Source organism: Colias eurytheme, chromosome 4, assembly GCF_061535395.1.
Source record: "Colias eurytheme isolate Ceu_HAF_F1 chromosome 4, ilColEury1 Martin Lab GWU primary, whole genome shotgun sequence".
In the NCBI taxonomy this organism is placed as follows: Eukaryota; Metazoa; Arthropoda; class Insecta; order Lepidoptera; family Pieridae; genus Colias; species Colias eurytheme.
Genome location: NC_142983.1, coordinates 11,879,585 through 11,901,980, shown reverse-complemented (window position 1 = coordinate 11,901,980; position 22,396 = coordinate 11,879,585). Strand labels below are relative to the sequence as shown.

The following is a 22,396-nucleotide window of genomic DNA, read 5'->3' as shown; positions in this document are numbered from 1 at the left end:
GTGTACCGTAATAGGCCTTAATTTATAGTGCTCAGATCCATCTAATGATAGATATGAGAAATGAGAATCGGTCAACATTTATTTTTGACACCCCGAAGTAGTGATAAGAGTAAGAGCACGTCGTCTGCCGGGACAACTAGTATTTTAAACTATAATTAGATTTACTTTGTTGTTTAATATGAAATTAGGTTGGAATAGAAACATGAGGCTGTTTTTAAATGTATATTTATTTAAATAAGAGGTTTTTATAAATTAAATTATAAGTGTTAAAAATACAACACAATTAAATTTATATAAGGTAGGTTCGTACATACCATATTAGGTAGAAAGTTAATAATAATACAATGACTTACTTAAGTAGTTTTTAGTTCACATCCAAATAAGTTTATTGTATTCTATGACTAGTTTTTATTTATTGCTAGCTAATAATATTATGATTCTAGTATTAAGTAAATAACAATATATTACAGTATGTAAGGTATATTTTATTTGTTCGTTGACAATAGAACAAGAGTAGCGGCGTGCGCGGCCCGGCAGCGGCGTGCGCGGCCCGGCAGCGGCGTGCGCGGCCCGGCAGCGGCGTGCGCGGCCCGGCAGCGGCGTGCGCGGCCCGGCAGCGGCGTGCGCGGCCCGGCAGCGGCGTGCGCGGCCCGGCAGCGGCGTGCGCGGCCCGGCAGCGGCGTGCGCGGCCCGGCAGCGGCGTGCGCGGCCCGGCAGCGGCGTGCGCGGCCCGGCAGCGGCGTGCGCGGCCCGGCAGCGGCGTGCGCGGCCCGGCAGCGGCGTGCGCGGCCCGGCAGCGGCGTGCGCGGCCCGGTAGCGGCGCGCTACGTGTACACTAACACGAACAGTACGATGAGGAAGCCCGATGTAAGGCAGATTATAAGACCTATTTTTTTCTGAAAAATAAAATGCTTATTATGAGCTATCTAACACCGAAAGAATTTTGAAAATCGGACCAGTAGTTCCTGAGATTAGCGCGTTCAAACAAACAAAGAAACTCTTCAGCTTTATAATGTTAGCATAGATTACGAGAATACTTTTAATTAATAAAAGAAGAAGAGGAATGATTACCTACTTTTTCTGTTGAATGAAATTATTTGTCATTTATCAACGTTAAGGAATAAATCTGATTGCAATTATTTTAAACAATCTTCAATTGTTTTAACTGTTGTAAAAAAAGTGTCATCGGCATAGTAGATGTTGTGAATTTTGAAAACAAGAACCTATATCGTTTGTTTAAATTATATGTAAATAAGAATGGACCCAAATAGGATCCTTGTGGAATGCCCGAAGGAATCTTTAGGAATCCAGAAGGATAACCTTTAAGTGTGACAGCCTGGCTTCTATTAAAAATATACTATTGAAGCCAGCGGATATGGTCACCGTGTATACGAAACTTGAATGATTTCATTATGAGTGTGGAATGATTAATTTTATAAAAGGCTTTTGAAAAGTCAGTATACACGACATCCACCTGCAGGCGGCATCAACAGTATTTAAAAGAAAGTTCGTATTTAGTATAAGATAAGTCACTACGCTACGCCCTCGAAAGGAGATGTAGTCTGTTTTATGTGTGAGATTAAAAGAGGGAGCTTCATAAATGGCCGCTGCCATTTTAAGATAATTTGTTTCAAGTTCTATCCTTAAAAAAAATACGGCGTACTCCTATAGGACGTGGACATTTTACGCATTATTTTGACAGCGTCGGCGTTATTAAAGTTCCATGATCCATTCTATGTTCCATTTTAAAAAGAGCAGCCAAATTTTATAATGATGAATTATTAGACATAGATATTTTTCAATGTTCTTGTAATAGTTATAGATATCAATTAATATGTAGCTAATGTATAACTTATGTATAATTTAAATTATTTAGTTTTCTAAGTTTGTAATGAAATGTGGGCTTTATTTATTATTTTAAGATTAAGATTAGTAGTTAGTTCATTTGCGTGAGGCTCGTTTTCTCTTTTATATGTTGTCTTTCTTTAATAGAACATGTTGTGTGGTCATAGTTAATTTTAGAACTTTGAACTTTTAAATCATGTATGACTGTTGTGTTCTTATAAAAATAAAAATAAAAAATGATCATAATAACCTTTCTAGCTTTTCTGCGGCTGACTGTGCCTTTGAGCAGCTGCTGGCCGCCGCACTCCACGTGTTCCGTCGCCTGCAGCGCGAAGTACTCCACGCTGTCCAGTTGGTCTTGCTGTTAGGGTACGACATAATATATTACAATACGATCGCTACACTCCCCCCCCTCCCCGCCGGTCCCGCGCCCACCTGCGCGGCGACGAGGTGCGCGAGCTGCAGGAACAGGTCGCGCACGTGGCGCAGCGCCGCCTCCACGCGCGCCAGCTGCTCGCGCCGCGCCTCCGCGTCGCGCAGCGCCAGCCGCGCCTCCGCCGTCTCCGCCTCCACCTGCTCGGTGCCCCACGCCGCTATTAGCGTTTCGATTATTTGGGAACTCGGTGGGATGAGGGATTGTAAGAAACTAATAAAAGCGTGATAAAAAATACTCTCTTATGAATTTAAAAAAAGAACCTGTGTGCCGAACACACGTGTCAGAAGTGAAACTTCTTAGGCGAGATTCAAAGATACCAAGATCGTCGCCTTACTTCATGACGTGACTTTGTTGCCATGACGCGACCCTGAAATAGTTTCACTTCAAAAACTCTAAAAATTCTGTAAATCGTTCCTATAAATTATTGTTGGTAATTTCTAATAAATATCGAAATACTCACATTATCCACAAAAAGTGCAATGTTGTTTGAGTCGAGCAACCGTTCACATTCTTCGTCTGATATACTGAGATTCGCTGGAAAAATTAAATTTCATTACACAATATTACGTAGTTTGATTGATAGAGATAGCTAATAGACCATAGAAAAATCTCGTTACGTTTTTTATTTACTTCGCCGTTTTGTGTATAGCGGTTTGCAGCGAGCGGGCTAATCAAACCGGAGCGCAAATTAGCGCGCTTTACACCTCACTAAATGTCCGTTAGTGGGTAACTGCCGTTCGTTGACTCCGCACTATTAGTTAAAACGGCGCCGGCGACGCTCTTCCGTCTCGACCGCCCCAATACACGAGGCGGTCGCGTCGCAACGAATCAGCCATCTAAAGCAGATATGTAACGGAGCTTCGATTCCGGTTCCGTTAAGTCGGAACTTCCGATTATTATTACACTTTCGGGTCCGACTTCGGTTTACTCCGATTAACATCCGATACTTTTGTATCGGATGTTAATCGGAGGTCGAACGAAACGGCCTGTGCCGTTATTGTGGTGGAAAGTAAATGGAAATACAAAATTCCAGCCCCTACAATCAATTGCCCGGCAATATTTGTCATGTCCACCGGGCTCCGTAGCTAGCGAACAACTTTTTAGTGGTGCTGGCCTAATTTACGACTCTTTAAGAAATAGATTGGATGGGGACAAAGCATCAAAGCTTTTGTTTATCAAAGCACTTTTGTTTTTCAAAAGCTTTTGGAGTCCATTTTGATTTAATTTGCTTTAGCTATTTTTCATTTATTGTAATGTCACCAAATGTAACACGCTACTTTGGGTTTTAATTTTAATTAAACTTTAAATTCATTAATTTTATCTTTTGTTCATTTGGAATTATGCCAATTTTTTTCACAGTTGTTTTTTATTTTATAATAAACTAGCTTTCCGCCTGCGGCTTCGCCCGCGTTTTCAAAAAAAAACCCGCATAGTTCCCGTTCCCGTGGGATTTCCGGGATAAAACCTAGCCTATGTCACTCAGAAATGATGTAGCTTTCCAACAGTGAAAGAATTTTTCAAATCTGCCAAGTAGTTTCGGAGCCTATTCAATTCATACAAACAAACAAACAAACAAAAAATCAAACTTTTCCTCTTTATAATATTTGTATAGAAAATAAAAATGAAAAGAATTGACTATAAATCATGTTTTATTTGTCCTTAAACAAACTGACCCTGCCTCCGATTTCGATTCCGATTTCGATTCCGATTCCGATAAACCAAATTTGAAAACTCCGATTCCGATTTCGGTTCCGATAAAACTACCTCTGTTACATCCCTGATCTAAAGTACTGACTCACGCCGGAACTTTATCTATTATCAAAATTTATGTTCTTCTATACTACGTTTATGAAACCGTCTCTTTTCTCCTATCGTATCTTCGGTTCTTTGCATTCCGTCTGTTCTGTGAGGTTCGTTAAAATATGTAATACAAACGCGGGGCGCTCGCAACTCACTCAGCCGGATCTGGTCCTGCAGCAGGCGCATCTGGCGGTCGCGCAGCAGCTGCAGCGCGTGCTGATGGTCGGCCAGCGCGTCGGCGTAGTGGCGGCGCGCGGCGGCGGCCTGCAGGCGCGCGATGCGGCCGCGCGCGCCGCCCGCGCCGCCCGCCGCCTCGCAGCGCGCCGCCAGCTGCCGCAGCGCACCGCTCAGCTTCAGCCCCGCCGCGTTCGACGCCGTCACCAGCGCGTCCACCTGCTCCTGCAGTGCTGCAATGTTCGTGCTTACAACACTCGCATAACACACACACATTCCGTTTTGAATAGGAGTAAACCAAAAAGAAAACTGATAATAATTATCTGAGCGACTGAAGCGATGCGGAAGGAATATGAGGAGCGCTCACCCTTGTTGGTGTGGTAGGTGGGGTCGGCGTGCAGGCGGCGCACGCGCCGCGTGTTGTCCGCCACCTCGCCTATCCATGCGCGAATCTGTTCCACCTGAAACGTGTTTTGTTTACGAATAAACCTTTTATACAAAAACAACATTCAAATTACGCGGACATAATTGCGTTGCATGAAACTTCGTCGCTACCGCGTGACCTTTCATACCTGTGGACACTGCGGCGGGCGTGTTGCGACTTGCGAGGCAGGCCGTAGTGCCGTACGAAGGCTTAGCTTTGTTATGGCGAAATAGTGTGTTTTTAACAATGGGTCGATTGTGCAGTGCGGTGATAACCCACGCGTGTGCGCAGTGAAAATAGTGCTAGAGCAAAGGTGTTCTTTAGTGTTCAATATGTACATGCCGACCGATTCAGCAAAATTTAGTGGATTTTACGGATTGCCTTAGCTTGGTGAGTGCGATTATTGAAATTTCTAACATTGAAAATTGTTATACATATACTAGCGGTCCGCCCCGGCTTCGCCCGTGGTACATGTTTACGTTTTCTCTACATAATAACCATCCTCGTACTTACAGGAATATAATAAAAAAAGAATTATCGAAATCGGTTCAGCCGTTCTCGAGTTATGCGCTTACCAACACATTTTGCGATTCATTTTTATATATAAGAAGAAGAAGATTAGGGGACTTTAATGCACATACAAATGAGTTAATCTATGGAGAACTGTTTAATTTTTGTAAAGAATTCGAATGGAGTGTGTTGATACAGAACTATTAGGTATAAACAAAAACACTTACACTTTTGTCAGTGAGTCGCATGGATCCAGGAGGTGGTTAGATCATTGCGTTGTTAGTGTTACTAAAGCTAATCAGTCTGCTCGGCATACATAAAGTGTGATACGTAATGGTTTGATCACTATCCTCTCATTTTAGAATGTAAAATGTGTGTGTGGAAGAATCACAGAAGAAGAAGAAGCTGTAGTGTAAACAAGGCTATATGGGGTGATAGAAATATGAATCAAATAAAATCTTATACAAGTAAATGTCATGTAAAATTAAGTTACTCCTAAGCCCTATAGTCTTGAGAAGCTGCATTCACGGCGTCTGTATTAATCTAAACCATTAAAGTGTAATTGACGAGTTGTATAAATTGACTGCCGTGGCCTGTTCGGGACGTAGCAAGTCAAAGAAAGTAGTGATAGGTTGGAGTAGACTCGTGGCTGGTGCATACAGGGAGGCCAGGTATAAATATTCAGTATAGGCGCGAATTCTTCAAGCGAAGAGTGAACCGGTACCTGCTAGGGAAGCGCGTACCATCTTAGACCACATCTTAGCTTTCCATCAGGCGAGATTGTGGTCAAGCGCTTCCCTATCTAGAATAAAAAAAAGGCGCGGAGGGGTAAACCACACATTGGAATTGAGTATAATGAGATGTGTGGCTCTAGAAAAAAATTAAAGCACAAAGTCTTAAATGGTGTCAGAACCATGAAGAACAAATCAAAATGGACAACTAAGCATCACATCATTCGCTTAAAGATTTTCGTTCTTTTTGGAAACAGACAAACAAACTGAACTGTAAACATGGCCTCCTTGTAATTGTATCTATATGTGGCGCTAATGATCCTGTTAGTATTGCTAACTTCTTCAAAGATCATTTTAAAGTTACGTCTCCACTAGGTCTGAGCCTGTCTGGACTTGAAACTGTGGATCAGGATGATCGGGAATTTAAAGTCACTACTTTAGAAATTCAGCGAGTAATAAGCACGATGTCTAAACGCCTCCCGGTCATGATGGTCTAAGTATTGAGCACCTAAAGTATGCAGAGCACACATATCGAGTGTTGTCAATGCTTATTAATCTGTGTATTCAGCATAAGTACCTTCCCAGTGATTAAATAAAAACTATCGTAGTGCCAATTGTTAAAAATAAAGCAGGTGATTTAGCGGACAAGACTACAATATATAGGCCTATTTCTCTTGCAACAGTTATTGCAAAGGTATTTGACAGCCTGCTTAATAAACAATTAAATAAGTTCCTACGTAGAAACACACCAAAATCAGTTTGGACTTCGATCGGGACATTCCATGGAAAGTGCAATAATGACTTTAAAGTGGACTGTCAAGTACTATATTGGCCGAAATACGCCAATATGTGGGTTGCTCCGTTATTGCAGCGCATCAGAAATGTTTGCAGAAGCTCGTATAGACTGTTTTTACGCTACAATGCGAAAGAGATGCGGATCACTGGTGCGCCGTGTGCGGGACAGCCTCAATGTAATCATGCGCTGTATAGCGAGTCGGCTCGACTGCTGGTATGTAGGTAAACCACTGCCGCAAAATGTCTTCTTCATTGATAGCACTGTAGCTGTAGTGGAGTGCATTTCTAGTAGTCATAATAAATTGTATTATATTATAATATATACTAACATAATTTTTAAGTTATTAATAGTTGGTAGCAAAATGAGTCCTGGTTGCTTGAATAAAATATGAATAAATTATGAATATTATGGAGTTACATTTGTATGTAACAGAGACATACAATAGCTTCCTTCGTTCACTGCTCATAATTCACAGTCGAGAGATAGGAATATTAAAGGAAAGCGTACGACTGAAGAAGTCATCATGACTGAATCTCTATTCCAGTATTCGTGCAAGCAGTCACCTCGGACGTGGACTTCACGTCCGTTAGCTATGACCGAGCTGTCGCCCGCACGGCCGCGGCGATGGCGCATGGCCGCTCGATGACATCATGCGATTAATGGAGCAATGTCAACATCGCGATCGTCACGATGCAGATGGCGCGAGAGGGAGAATTGCACATAATAATAATGTAATTAATTCATCACATAGTTTAAATAAAAGTAATATTATATCGGCAACATGGAATGCCCATGTTGAGGCTATATCGTAGCTCACTTCATGAAATGCTCGATAATTTCATGAAACGGTCTTATTTCATACGATATGGCTACGACACCCATACAAAGTGCGAATTGAAAATGTATCGATTTTACTCCATCATTCATTACTGGGAGTTGGGACCGATAACGTCATAAAGGGATAACGTTATCACATTTCAGAGTTTTGTAAGCTTTTACGCACATTATGCAAAAACATCACCACATAATCCTCCTACTCCTCCTTAAGTCGAAATCCTCACTGCTGAGGGTCGTGATCATTTTGGAGTTGTGATTTCCTAATTATTTTACGCCATTTGTCTCGATCTTCTGCGATGTGGATTGCTTCAGGTACGCTAGTTTCTACGGTCGTTTTAATTTGATCTGACCAGCGCATTGGGCTACGGCCTCGGGGCCTTTTTCCTTCTACCCTGCCAGTTAGAAGGACTTTCTCCAGGTTGTCTCCCCTCTTTCTTGCAATATGACCGAAGAATTCCAATATTCGTCGCAAGCATGTGGAGGACAGTCTTTTGGTAATACCAAGCTCCTCGAGAATTGATTTATTCGTTCTACGTGCCGTCCATGGGATGCGAAGCATGCGTCGCCAACACCACATTTCAAAAGCATTTATCCGAGAGTAGTCTGCCCTACGCAATGTCCAGGTTTCGGAGCCATATAGAAAGATGGAGAAAATTAAAGAATTGACCAGTTTCCGTTTAGTTACTAGAGAAATATTTCTATCTGCCCACACTCTGTGCAGTTGAGACATTGCGTTTTTGGCGATTCCTATTCTTCTTCGGATATCGGGTTCGCATGAGCCATTGTTGGTAATAATGGAGCCTAAGTAGACAAAACTATCGACGGTATCCAAGTTGGTCGTGTTTGTCGCATCCATCTTGTTTGTGCGATCGACAACCATTAGTTTGGTCTTTGCTTTGTTAATAGTTAGCCCCAATTCATTGCTGATGCTTTCCAATTTGTCAAGGAATGAAGCCATTTCGACTTTATCATTTGCTATAAGCGTGGTGTCATCAGCATAACGCAGATTGGTGATTTTGGTGCCGCCGATATTAACTCCACCATCCCAATCTTCACAAACTCTTCTCATGATGTATTCACCATAAATGTTAAATAAAATGGGTGAAAGAATGCATCCCTGCCTCACTCCTTTTTCAAATTTGAATGGCTTGGACAAAGTATGGTCAACTCTTACAACTCCCTGGCTATTGTAATATAGTGATTGAAGCAGGAAGATTAAGTGCTGGGGTACACCGAGTTCAGCAAGTACCTTCCAGAGACAGCTCCAGTCGACACAATCGAAAGCTTTGCTATAGTCGATAAAGCACAAAACTAGTGGGATATCGAATTCATAAGCTTTTTCGACTAACTGTCTTACGTTTAGGATTTGTTCGCGTGTGCCTTTGCCCTTCACGAAACCTGCCTGTTCTTGAGGAATTTGCCAATCGAGATAACATCGAATTCGATTATTTATAATATGTAGTAATATTTTGCTACTATGTGAAACGAGGGCCAAGGTACGGTAGTTTCCGCAGTTTCTGGTGGAGCCTTTTTTGTGGAGAGGTAAAATAATCGATTTACACCAATCAGTTGGCCAATCACCATGTTGCCATATGTGATTACAGATGGAATGAATATAGTCTATACCTTTGTCCCCGAGGGATTTAAGAATTTCGGCGGTAATATGGTCAGAACCAGGTGCTTTTTTAATCTTAAGTGCCGCGATAGCTGCAGTAACTTCCGATCGTAATATTGTGGGTTCCAAGTCAAATTCATTCCAAGAGGTGGATGCGTTATTTAAGTTGTTCGTGCAGCAGTATAAAGCCGATCAGTATTCACGCCAACGTTCAGCAACATCATCTAAATCATTAATAGGATTTCCGTCTTTATCGTTGATAATCCATGATTTAGGTTTAAAATTCTTAGAGAGTAGGTGTACTTTTTTGAAAAGGTCGGATGTCTGATACTTCAAAGCATGAGATTCAATGTCGGTGCATATACTTTCAATAAAGATGTTTTTGTCCTTCCGGCATTCCTTCTTTATCAGCTTACCTAGTCTGGAGTATTCAAAGCGTGTGTTATCATCCAGCAGGCCTTCCGCCTTAAGCTCTTTTCGCCTCAGTATTAGTTCCCAAGTAGAATCTGTTACCCATGTCTTTATCTTCTTTGGAGTATTTACGCAATTTCTGCTCTGGATAATAGTATCAAGGCCGTCTAAAATTGCAGTTTTAAAATGTTCCCAACGTTCATTAGCTCTTAATTCAACAGGCAGACCTGCGGTTGTATTTTCTACAGCTCGACTGAATTGCAGTTTCTCACTAGGATCAAGGTCTCGAGGTTTGGATGGTTGAAATTTCCTGGCTGCCTTCAGGCGAAGATTAAATCTGGCAACAAGTAGATTATGATCAGTGCCACAATCAGCACCAGGAAATGTCTTTACATTTCTCACAGATGATCGCCAACGTGAGTTCACAATAATGTAGTCGATCTGGTTTCGATACCGAGCACCAGGAGATGTCCATGTATAAAGACGGCGAGGGTGGTGTTGAAAACAAGTATTGGTGATACATAGGTTTCTTTCTACGCAAAATTCTATGAGCCGTTGACCACGTTCATTCCTTGTTCCTAAGCCATATAATCCAACAGCAGATCTGATATGATCGTCATTTTTAGTGTCTCCCACCTTGGCATTCCAGTCACCTAAGATGATCGTTATTTCGCGATTCGGAATTGCACAGAGGGAAGAGTTGAGTAAGTTATAAAAGTCGTCAATGTCCTCTTCCTTGGCTTTTTCTGTGGGGGCATATATTTGTAAGATATTAAGAATGTGAGGTTTAGCATTGATCTTCAGGGAGATGATTCTGTCAGAGATAGGATTATAGCCCATTACGTATTTTGTCATATGTGAGGGAAGAAGAAAGCCCACGCCATTTGCGCTTTTGTTTTCGGAGCCAGAGAAGTACAAGGTGTTACCAGAAGCGGTTTTAAAATGTCCTTGGCCCCGCATATGTGTTTCGCTAAGACCGAGTATGGAGATGTGATGATCGGATGCTTCTCTATCCACGATTGTCAGTTTTCCAGCCTGAAGTAAACCACGAACGTTCCAAGTTGCGAAGCGGTGTTCTTTACGTAGAGGTATCCTTTCTCCGGAGTTGCTTTTACAGTTAACATTAGTTCTTCTATCGGATTCTTTACAAAACTCAATAGAAGCTTCGGTAGCATATTTCACATCACTCAGCCCGGTTACTGAGTGACGCCGATGGTCAGTCGGATCGCATGACATTGGCACATCTGTAGTTACACTTATTTCCATAATGATTCTCATAGGATTTACTCATGGTGGGTTCTCACGTCCTTCCATGGCAGGATTTTAGAGGGGTATTTAGTCCCTCAGGGTTACTGCAGCCCATCTTTGAGTCAGGTTAATTAACCGCCGCCTGACGCTCGGCGTTGTTGATTTTACAGCTGGGTGGGTGGAGTCCAGCTAACCCTCCTCTTTTCTCATCCGGGCTTGGGACCGGCAACGGCAGAGTTAACCGGCACCACATAATATTCCATTACATATTTTAATAGGTACCTACCTTAAATTATAACCGAACTTACAAATAATACCTAGGTATCTATTATAATTTATAATACATTGTAAACTTAATTTTTAATAAGTAACTATGTGTTTTTTAAAGTCCCGTGAGATACATAGGGAATAAGATCCCGCATGATGTTATTGTGAGCTCGCATCACTGGGTCAATCAATCCATTAACTGCGATCACAATACCACATACACTCCCACAAGCCGCTCAATGTATCTCGTATTTAGTCAACAATAGACTCTCACTGCTCTCGCGAGTCGCGGCTCGATCAATGCTCACTTATTAATTATTAATATGTAGTTTCATATTTTTTAAACAATTGATATGCTTAAATAATATGTTATTTTATTATGTACTTTATGGGTGTAAATTGTATGATACATAAGACAGGCAAGATATTCACCTCCGCGAAGATCTCAGCGAGCAGCGGGTCCGGGCCAGCGGCGGGCTCGGGGACGGCGGGGGGGCCGGGGGAGGGGGGCGCCGGCTCCGCGCACACGCCCGCCGCCTTCGCGCGCTGAAATGAATAATTCAAATCTGCTGTTAGTTATTATTTCCTATTTATTAGCTTCATCTGTATGTTTGTATGTAATATCCACTCTTTAAGACTCGTTTTCGACCCACGTTAAACGTCTTTCAAACTTTGTGCTCTTATCAAGGATTAGTAACAAATAACAATACAATAATGTTGTGAGTGAAAATTATTTTTATTTAACTAGGTAGGTACCTATATTAATTATGTATTGCTGTAATCAGATCATTATATTTATAATCTAGTAGGTATACCTAGTAGGTTTACCAGAAGCGAGGGCCATATAAATAAACCTATATTAACAAATGGGTGTATAACAGCACATATTATCACATTCGTTTAAAATACATATAAAGACCTAGGTACGTAATCTAAAATTTAATAATAACACAATAATAATGTCATATTAGATATTATTAATAGGAGATACACTGTTATGCACATGCCATATTTTTGCCAGTTAGCTAAAGTTAAAAATTGATTTATTGGCCAACGTAGGTATACGCTTTTACAACAGAATTCCATATTAAAGAGTTTAGTAAAAGTATTAGTTCAGAGACAGAGAGCCTATTATGGAAGACTAGCTTTTTGTTCCCGTTCCCGTGGGATTTCCGGGATAACTTATCCTATGTGTCAATCTAAGTTACCATCTAAATATGTGTGTCAAATTTCAAAGTAATCGGTTCAGTAGTAGGTATTTCCGTGAAAGAGTAACAAACATACACATCCATCCTCACAAACTTTCGCTTGTAATAATATTAGATAGGATAGGATAGGATTATATATTTTATAGGATAGGGTAGGATAGGATAGTAGGATGGAAATCCATGGAGGGTTGTCGCGTAAGAACCACAGGACAGTTCTTTGGCATATTATGATATACATATTATGTAGTTACATATTACAGGTATATAAAATTAAATTAAATTGTATATTGACATATTTTTAAAAGAGCAACTACCTATGAAATTTCTTGCCGGTTCTTCTCCATAGATACTGCTTTCCGAACCGGTGATAAATTTTAAAAATATAATTTGGAAAATCCAAAAGTGCACGCCTCATAATTTTTTTTTTAATAAATATTTATTAATTATTATTTTTGTTTATTTAATAACAATTAAACCACATCGAATCAGACCCTGAAAAATGAAAGGGTTCTATTCTGTTATGGCACAAGGAATAGAAATAAAATTGAAATGCCATTTTATAGGTTAGCTAAAGTTAAAAATTCATTTATGGGCCAAGGTATACGTTTTTACAATAGAATTCCTCATAGTATTAAAGAGTTTAGTAGTGTTAAATTTAAAACTTATTTAAAAAATGTATTAGTTCAGAGAGCCTACTACAGCATTAAGGAATATATGGAAGATGAAAATCCATGGAGGGTTGTCGCGTAAGAATAACAGGACAGTTCTTTGGCATATTATGATAATATATAATATTATGTAGTTAGATGTAAGTAACATGTAATGTAAAATTATATTGTATATGGACATGACTTTAAAAGAGCAACTATGGAGTTTCTTGCCGGTTCTTCTCCATAGATACTGCTTTCCGAATCGGTGGTAAATTTAAAGAATGTAATGACGATTCAAAAGTGCTTCTGGAAGAAGTCTAATTGAATAAATAAATGTTTGAGTTTGAGTTTATTCCTGAGCATACTCAAGCGTAAGAGAAAAAAAAAGACTCGATTAGTAAAGTATTTCGGTCGCTATCGTGTTAACAAGAAAAAGGATCCGCACATACAGACACACGGACGTCCAAGACAGAACTTTTTTAAACTGTTTTTTAACTAGTTTAAATAACAAAAATGACATCAAAAATATCATGAACGTTAAAAATAGTGTTTTTTCTTAATATGTGTGTGTATGTATTATCTTACAAGTGCAATGTATGATACATAAAGACATTTTAAGTTTGAAAAATCAGATGTTTTGCGCGAAGTGACAGTAGTACCCACCTCAACGCTTCGCTTATGAGGCGTGCAATATGTAATGATGAGTCAAAAGTGCTTCTAGAAAAAGTCTAACTAATTGAATACCTATTATATAAAAAATAAATAAATACAAATTAATAAAATTAAATCGGTCAATAATATAGCTAGCAATAATAGTGACATAAAGTACAATGACACCAACAAACATACTTTTTACGTTACGTCAGCACTATGAATTATTACAACACCCGCGAATTTCAGTAAAAGGTGACAAACCGAACGTGCCGACCGAGGGACCGAGCGTCCGGGCCGGGGACAGTGGGCCCGGCCCACTGTCCCCGGCCGCAAGTGTGCCCGAGTCACTGACCACTCGCCACTACACAAGTACACACATCGGGAAAGAGAAAAGGAGTAATTAGCGGCATCATCCTCATCCAGGTAGCGACGGAACACGAGCGCGAGTAATATTCGTCATGTTATCGCACAACCGGTATTTGCACATCACTTAGAGCGACACTGAGGTCACACGGCTACATACGACGACCGCGACGCTCGTTAAATGATTATGCATCTTGAGATTAAAAAGTTTAAGTAAACGGAAAATTCATTTGCGTAATGGTAACTTCCATCAGTTTTACGGTCGGAATTAATATCGGACCTTTTAGAATCGTAACTCGCACAATCATCTGTACACTATTAGCTCATTCGGCCGCTCGTGGCCCTTGTGGATGCAGCAGCAGCAGCGCTGTCGGTACACTGGGGCGGGCAGTACTCACGCGGCGCAGCTCCGGCAAGCGGTCCTTGCAGGTCATGTCAGCGCTCACGTGCGGCGGCAGCAGGCGGCAGGTGAGTCGGGCGCTCGCGCCGGTATCTAATCGCGCACTGATAAGCGCGCCGCGATACGGCAGATAGCCCGGCGCGCCCCGCGGCGCCGCGCGGTGCAGCGCGTGGTGTCATCGCATTCCGCGGAACTGGGGCGAGCGAACTGATCGCTAGTGTAAACATTTTATCATTGTTTTGCATTTATCCATCAACGTACTTATTATATATATGTACCTACAAAAAAATAACGAAATACATAGGTAGATACGCAAAAATATATTATTTTTAAATATTTATTTTGAACTTACGTTCTATGGTTCTTTATACTTTTTTATACATTATTTTTATGGTAGCGCAAGCGATCTCGCTGGTGGCCGGTGAGTCGGAAATTACCGACACCGTTCCTACTATAATTCAATAGTGTTATTTTAATTTTTACACCACCATCCTTCCACTATCATAATAAAGAATTATAATACATAATTTATAGTAGTAGAATCCCGATAATTTTCGCAATTCAAAATTATGATATAGTCAGCCCCAAGCGGCCCGATCGGTCCCAGACACAATAGATTTTCTATTGTGAATGAATGAATAAATAAATAAAAATAATTTGGAAAATCCAAAAGTGCACGCCTCATAATTTTTTTTTAATAAATATTTATTAATTATTTTTTTTGTTTATTTAATAACAATTAAACCACATCGAATCAGACCCTGAAAAATGAAAGGGTTCTATTCCTGAGCATACTCAAGCGTAAGAGAAAAAAAAAGACTCGATTAGTAAAGTATTTCGGTCGCTATCGTGTTAACAAGAAAAAGGATCCGCACATACAGACACACGGACGTCCAAGACAGAACTTTTTTAAACTGTTTTTTAACTAGTTTAAATAACAAAAATGACATCAAAAATATCATGAACGTTAAAAATAGTGTTTTTTCTTAATATGTGTGTGTATGTATTATCTTACAAGTGCAATGTATGATACATAAAGACATTTTAAGTTTGGAAAATCAGATGTTTTGCGCGAAGTGACTGTAGTACCCACCTCAACGCTTCGCTTATGAGGCGTGCAAAAAAAATAAAAATAAAAATCGTTTATTTAGAAACAATACATACAAACAAAAACAATTGAAACATTATATTGTGACATATGAAAGATTTTAGCTTTCTTTTTCTGTTTTGGTTTTCTGCTTTAATTACTTCGCAAATTTGAAGTGGCATTTTCCACGCTTTTTCCGGACATTTCCACGCATTTTCCGAATATTTTCCGGACATTTCCCTGGCATTTTCCGGTTATTTTCCGGGAATTTCCCAGACATTTTCCGGGAATTTCCCAGGCATTTTCCGGGGACTTTCCGAGCATTTCCCGAGGATTTTAAATAAAGAAAGAAAGAAAGAAAGAAACATTTATTTATCAGAGACAGCACAACACACACATACATAGACATAAAACATAAAACCGTACAAGTAAAATAAGAAAACATCGCAATAAGAAATAGTTACAATAAAAGAAGCAAATACTTAAATTACTAACATGAAAAACACGTATAAAATAAAACCGGCCAAGTGCGAGTCGGGCTCGCGCACAAAGGGTTCCGTAGCAGCAAATATAATAAATTACAGTTAAATCAACCTATCTCAAAAACTATAAGAGATACTTTGATCAAACCAAAAATCGTTGAAAGAGTTAATTAGCATGCATCACCTCTATTTTTTTTTAGAATTTTATACCCCGTAGTTATAAAAATAGAGGGGGGGGGACATACTTTTTACGACTTTGAGAGCTGATATCTCAAAAACCGTTCACTTTAAGAAAAATGTTTTTTAGAAAACTTTATATCATTTTAAAAGACCTTTCCATTGATACCCCACACGGGTATGTACATCGAAAAAAAAAATTTCATCCCTCAGTTACATGTATGGGGGGCCCCACCCCCAATTCTTTTTTTTACTATTTAGTGTCATATTTTTGTAGCGGTTCATACAACACATATTCCCATCAAATTTCATCACTGTAGTACTTATAGTTTCCGAGTAAATCGGCTGTGACAGACGGACAGACGGACAGACGGACAGACGGACATGACGAAACTATAAGGGTTCCGTTTTTGCCATTTTGGCTACGGAACCCTAAAAAGAATAGAATGATAACAACATTTATTAAGGTGTGTCCTACGACAAAAAGGAGGCAGCTCAGCATATGCTGCAACGTCCAGGAACATTGGCAGCGCTGTTTTTCAGTGCCCCCTTTATAATAAAGGCTTCGAGTTGGGACGAAAGGAGTTACTTATGACTACATATTATATACATAAATATATAAAAATAAATAAATAAAGGAGTTATAATAAACTTATAGATCATACGACGATATAACGCGACTAACGGCCAAGGTAAATATTAAATACATATAAATAATAATTAATAAATACATAAATAATAAGTATTTTTAGGACAATTTTCAGGTATGTTTAATTTACCACTAAACCTGGATTTGGTGAGCTAATAATATACTTTTAAATTTAGATTTAAAAGTATATAGTGTTCGTAAGTTCCGTAGCGGTGGTGGCAAATTGTTCCAGGATTTAGTGGCGTTATATTTTCCGGATGTTTTCCAGACATTTTCCGGACATTTCCCGGGGATTTTCCAGGCATTTTCCACGCATTTCCCAGACATTTTCCGGACATTTCTCAGGCATTTTCTAGGGATTTTCCGGATATTTTCCGGACATTTTCACACACTTTCCGGACATTTTCACGCATTTTCCGGGCATTTTCACGCATTTACTGGATATTTTCCGGACATTTTCACGCATTTTCACGCATTTTCCGGATATTTTCCATGCATTTTCCAGGGATTTTCCACGGATTTTTCCGGAAATTTCCACGCATTTTCCGGATATTTTCCAGACATTGACCGAGCATTTCCCAGGCATTTACCGGTTATTTCCCGGGAATTTCCCAGGCATTTTCCGGGGATTTTCCGAGCATTTCCCGGGGATTTCCCGGATGTTTTCCAGACATTTTCCGGACATTTCCCTGGCTTTTCCGGGGATTTTCCAGGCATTTGCCACGCATGTCCCAACATTTTCCGGATTTTTCGCAGGCATTTCCCGGGGATTTTCTAGGCATTTTCCACGCTTCTCCTGGACATTTTCACGTATTTTCCGGATATTTTCCAGGCATTTTCCGGATATTTTCCGGACATTTTCCGAGCATTTCCCGGGGTTTTTCCGGATGTTTTCCAGAAATTTCCCTGGCATTTTCCGGGCATTTTCCAGGCATTTTCCACGCTTCTCCCGGATATTTTCACGCATTTTCCGGATATTTTCACGCATTTTCCGGATATTTTCACGCATTTTCCGGACATTTTCACGCATTTTCCGGATATTTTCCATGCATTTTCCAGGGATTTTCCACGGATTTTCTACGGATTTTTCCGGAAATTTCCACGCATTTTCCGGATATTTTCCAGACATTGACCGAGCATTTCCCAGGCATTTCCCGGTTATTTCCCGGGAATTTCCCAGGCATTTTCCGGGGATTTTCCGAGCATTTCCCAGATATTTTCCAGGCATTTTCCAGGGATTTTCCAGGCTTTTCTACGGTTTTTCCGGAAATTTCCACGCTTTTCCAGGCATTCTCCGGGGATTTTCCAGGCATTTCCCGGGGATTTTCCAGACATTTTCCAGACATTTACAGGCTATGTCAGGGAAATGTCCAGAAAATGCCTGGAAAATATCTGGAAAATACACGGAAAATGCGTGAAAATGTCCGGAAAATGCGTGGAAATGCCTGGAAAATCCCCGGAAAATGCCTGGGAAATGTCCGGAAAATGTCCGGAAAATATCTGGAAAATGCGTGAAAATGTCCGGAAAAACGTGGAAAATGTCACTTCAAATTTGCGAAGTAATTAAAGCAGAATACCAAAAAAAGAAAAAGAAAGCTAAAATCTTTCATATTAAATGTATATGGGATATTCATATTTCATACTAAATGACGTATGGGAGGGTTTAAAGATAATTTTTTTGATATTTCTCGATTTACTTTTAAAAATTTATTACCGCCATTTTACTCATTAGGTTAAGTACTTTCGATATCACTAACGGAAAAATCGCTTGTGCACACTTAACGATTACACCCTGTATATTTATATGGCCCATATAAATGTATGTTTGATTTTCTCTACAATATTATGTATGTATTATACAATATACATACATATAAACCTTACTCTTGAATCACTAGATAATAATATCTATAAACTAAATGAAACTGCTTAAAAATCAGTTGCGTAGTTTTAAAGATTTAAAAATAAAAATTTAAAATATAATATAGGGACGGAAAGACAGCGAAAGTGACTGTTTTATACTAATATCACAGTATTACCACAGACTAATAATAATATAGAAAGAAAGAAAGAAAGAAAATACATTTATTTGTACCGATGCACATTAATACATAAAAAAGAAATAAAATAAAATAAACTTATAACTAGTTACAACAGCACAAAATGGATAATATCCACTCAGTGGTTTGAGAATCTAGGACAAGACACTTAGATTCTCCACTGATTTTCAGTGGACACCACATTGACATCCTGACAGTGGCAGTGTACATATTATGACAAAAAAAATATAAAATAATAAATAAAATAAAAGCAATAATATAATATATAGGAATATAATATAGTAGATAGGAAACATATATATATATATATATATATTATTACATAACAGACAATAATACATTCTAAAAGAAGATACAATACGCGATACATCATATATGTAATTAATAAGCAACAAATAGAATTATCACCAGAGCCGTACCGAGTCACGTGTTTGGAGCCCCGACCTCAGAACCTTTTTGCAAGCAGAGCAAATGGGACTTCAGTTTGTTTTTGAAGCCCAATACATTGTTGCTATTGCGGATCGGTGGTGGCAAGTCATTCCAGCACTTAGAGGCACTAAATTTAAAGCTACCCCTAAATGCTGCAGTTCTGTGGAGGGGCACTTCCATCAGTACATTCCTGTATCGTGTTGAGTGACTCGTGTTTGACTCCGACAACCACTTCAGCTTTTTGTACAAATAGGCTGGTACTTTGTACTTAACTACATTAAATAAAAGTGTAGCTAATTGTATTTGCTGTCGATACTCCATCTTTAAAGTGTTACTACTGTTCAAATACGGGGTGACATGGGCTCGGGGTGGAATATTGTGACAAAAGCGAGTGCAAGCATTTTGTACCCTCTGCATTATTTTTTTAGTTGATGCTAATAACCGGGGACCTATGACAGTGCTAGCATAATTAAATTTTGAGAGGATCAGCGATTCACATAAAAGTTTTCGAACGTTTACATTAAGATAATTTCTTATTCTGTACAATAATTTAAGACGATAGAAACAATTTTTTGATATATTAATTATGTGATTATGAAAACGTAAGGATTCGTCAAAAATTACACCTAAATTGCGTGCTTCCATAACCCTTTCTATTTGTTCTCCGCTTATTGACAAACATGGTTTTTGGCTTGCGATGGCATCAACTTGGCACCTGGTTCCTAAGATCATGTATTTACTTTTACTTGGGTTTAAAACGAGGCAGTTAGTTTTTGACCATGAAACAATATTACTTAGATCTTCTTGAAATTTTGTCAAGGCAACGTCCATCTCACTCACTTTAAAAGAAATGTATAATTGTATGTCATCAGCATATATATGATATTTACAATGTTTTATGATATTCGTGACATCCGCTGTGTACAAAATGAATAGCAGTGGACCGAGTATGGAGCCTTGCGGAACGCCTCTAGTAACCCGAACACACTGAGAAGTACATGCATCATCTCCACCTATTTTAACGACCTGTGAGCGATATGTAAGGTAACTTTCAAACCACATAACCGTGTTCGCATCAAAACCATAATATGTAAGTTTTGAGAGTAGTAACTTTATATTAATAGAATCAAAGGCACGTGAGTAATCTAATAAGACTAGTATGGTACCTTCTCCTTTATCTTGTGCCTCCAGTACGTTATCGACGACATCAATCAAAGCACTAGTGGTACTTCTATACTTCCTAAACCCAGATTGAAGGTTAGGTAAAATATCGTTGGACTCTAAGTACTTTCTAAGCTGGTCACAGACTATTTTCTCTAAGACCTTGGACAGGCACGGCAAAATACTAACCGGACGTAAATCCTTGAAATGTACTGGGTTATTGTTTTTTGGCAGCGGTGTTACTATAATGCCTTACGCCAAAGATAAGGAAAGGTATTCGATGTGATGGAAGCGTTGAAAATCATAGTCATTATATCAGTGATGTGTGGCAACAATAATTTCAGCATCTCTAGCGATATGCCATCGCAGCCAACCGCGTTGGATTTCAAACTTCTGAAATGTTCTAAAACCTTTTTTTGTGAGACAGTTCTCAGAGAAAATTGCAAGTCTCCCTTCTTGTTCTGCATAAAGAAATCCACCGCGGAATCGGGTGCAGTGGTGTCGCCAGGTACATCGAGAAAATGTCTATTAATTTCGTCAGGTTTTCTAAGGTGATCAGGTAACGCAGCATCATTCCCATTATTTACAGTAACATTATTTTTTATAGTTTTCCAAAGGATCTTAGGATTACTCATATTAGTGTTAACGAAAGTATTAAAATAACAAGTTTTTTCGCGCTCCATAGCATCAATTACCTACAACCCTTTTCAAGTCTTTATAATACTCTTGGTGGGAGCTAATTTTCGAAACTTTATACTTGTAATGAGCTTCATCTCTTCGTTTCATTAACTGCTTAATATTGTATGTAACCCATGGATAGTTATGATTTTTTAGGTTTATTGTTTTAAACGGAGCAAACACGTCAAAAATTGAAATAACTAAGTCATTAAAGTTAGAAACAGATTTATTTACATCTTTTTGGTCTATAATAAGGTCCCAGTTAATCCCAGTCAAAATATCTTTAAAAATAGATAAGTCAATATTCTTTAAAGGCCTATATATACTCTTTTTTGGTATGTGTTTTTCTACGACCAAACTAAATTCACATACTATAAATGAATGGTCACTGAGGTTACTGATGTGATCGACAGTGACTTGTTCTGCAGAAATATCTGCACACACCAGATCAAGTAATGATTCATTATGCGTGGTAAAGTGCGTTGGTTCGTTGACAAATTGGGATAATTTAGTGAGTTCTAAAAATTCATTTAGATTCCGATAGCCTAAAGATTTACTGTCACTATAATTTACGTTGAAGTCTCCTACAATAATTAAATGGTCAGCCCATGAGAAACTAACTACGGAATCGTAAAGAGCGTTAAAGAAGGTGTCGACAGAAAACCAAATATACTACGTATACAAGTATTACTGGTATTACAAAGGAAATACAATATATTGTAATAGTGTGCTAATAATATTATGTAGTGATGTTTGTTTCAAGCGCCCTCTTCATTGGTGAACGCGATGCTGTTAAAGTTTTCCATAATAGTGTAAGTTCCTCGTTTTTGCGATAGATTCCGTTGGCATGTATACAGGGTGTCCCACTGTCGCGTCGGTATTCTAAGCTCAATGGAGGTTATAGTTTTGCATACGCTGAGTACGTAAAAAATACTTAAAAAATTCCAGATGCATTTTTTTTCAAATAGATGAATTCTTAAAACTCTTTGTATATGCTACAGTCAAAACCCTGAACCAGTCAATATCCTTATTGACGGTTATTAAGGTTACATGAATTTTAAGGAAAAATTTAGCAAAATTTTTGGCGCGATTTTGTTGTTTAAGTATTTTTTACGTGATCAGTGTAATATGCAAAACTACAAGTTCCTTCGCGCTTAGTATACCAATAGTGGGACACCCTGTATAGTACATGTTACCAAATGTCTGCAATACAGTATGATTGAAGAAGTGTGAACAGTCACCAGAGTGACTATGGTCACATTCCCCAAGATAGTTGGTGAATAACCGTTATTTGCCTTTTCACT

At 39.1% G+C, this 22,396-nt stretch overlaps 1 protein-coding gene across 2 annotated transcripts; it reads right to left on the bottom strand.

The window, feature by feature from the left end:
- Positions 1-759: 759 nt before the first annotated feature.
- On the bottom strand, positions 760-14,846 carry LOC149909248 (syntaxin-1A-like). 2 transcript variants are annotated; one of them, XM_090101476.1, is made up of 8 exons: positions 14,368-14,841; positions 11,527-11,640; positions 4,623-4,716; positions 4,237-4,488; positions 2,742-2,815; positions 2,281-2,418; positions 2,096-2,206; positions 760-896 (listed from the first exon to the last, which is right to left on the bottom strand). In XM_090101476.1, the coding sequence occupies exons 1-8, from the start codon at positions 14,401-14,403 to the stop codon at positions 825-827; spliced, it is 891 nt and encodes a 296-aa protein (XP_089957602.1). In that variant the 5' UTR covers positions 14,404-14,841; the 3' UTR covers positions 760-824. The 2 variants fall into 2 exon arrangements, with proteins under 2 accessions (XP_089957602.1, XP_089957600.1); XM_090101474.1 differs by having other exon boundaries at positions 779-2,206; positions 14,368-14,846.
- Positions 14,847-22,396: the final 7,550 nt, after the last annotated feature.

What these genes read in the sequence shown, in the direction of transcription:
- LOC149909248 (XM_090101474.1), bottom strand. Translation starts at nt 14,403, where the DNA reads ATGACCTGCAAGGACCGCTTGCCGGAGCTGCGCCGC. An exon ending in GCTTGCCGGAGCTGCGCCGC is followed by an intron (nt 11,641 to 14,367) that starts GTGAGTACTGCC and finishes TATTCATTTCAG; the next exon opens with CGCGCGAAGGCGGCGGGCGT. An exon ending in CACCTACCACACCAACAAGG is followed by an intron (nt 4,489 to 4,622) that starts GTGAGCGCTCCT and finishes CGAACATTGCAG; the next exon opens with CACTGCAGGAGCAGGTGGAC.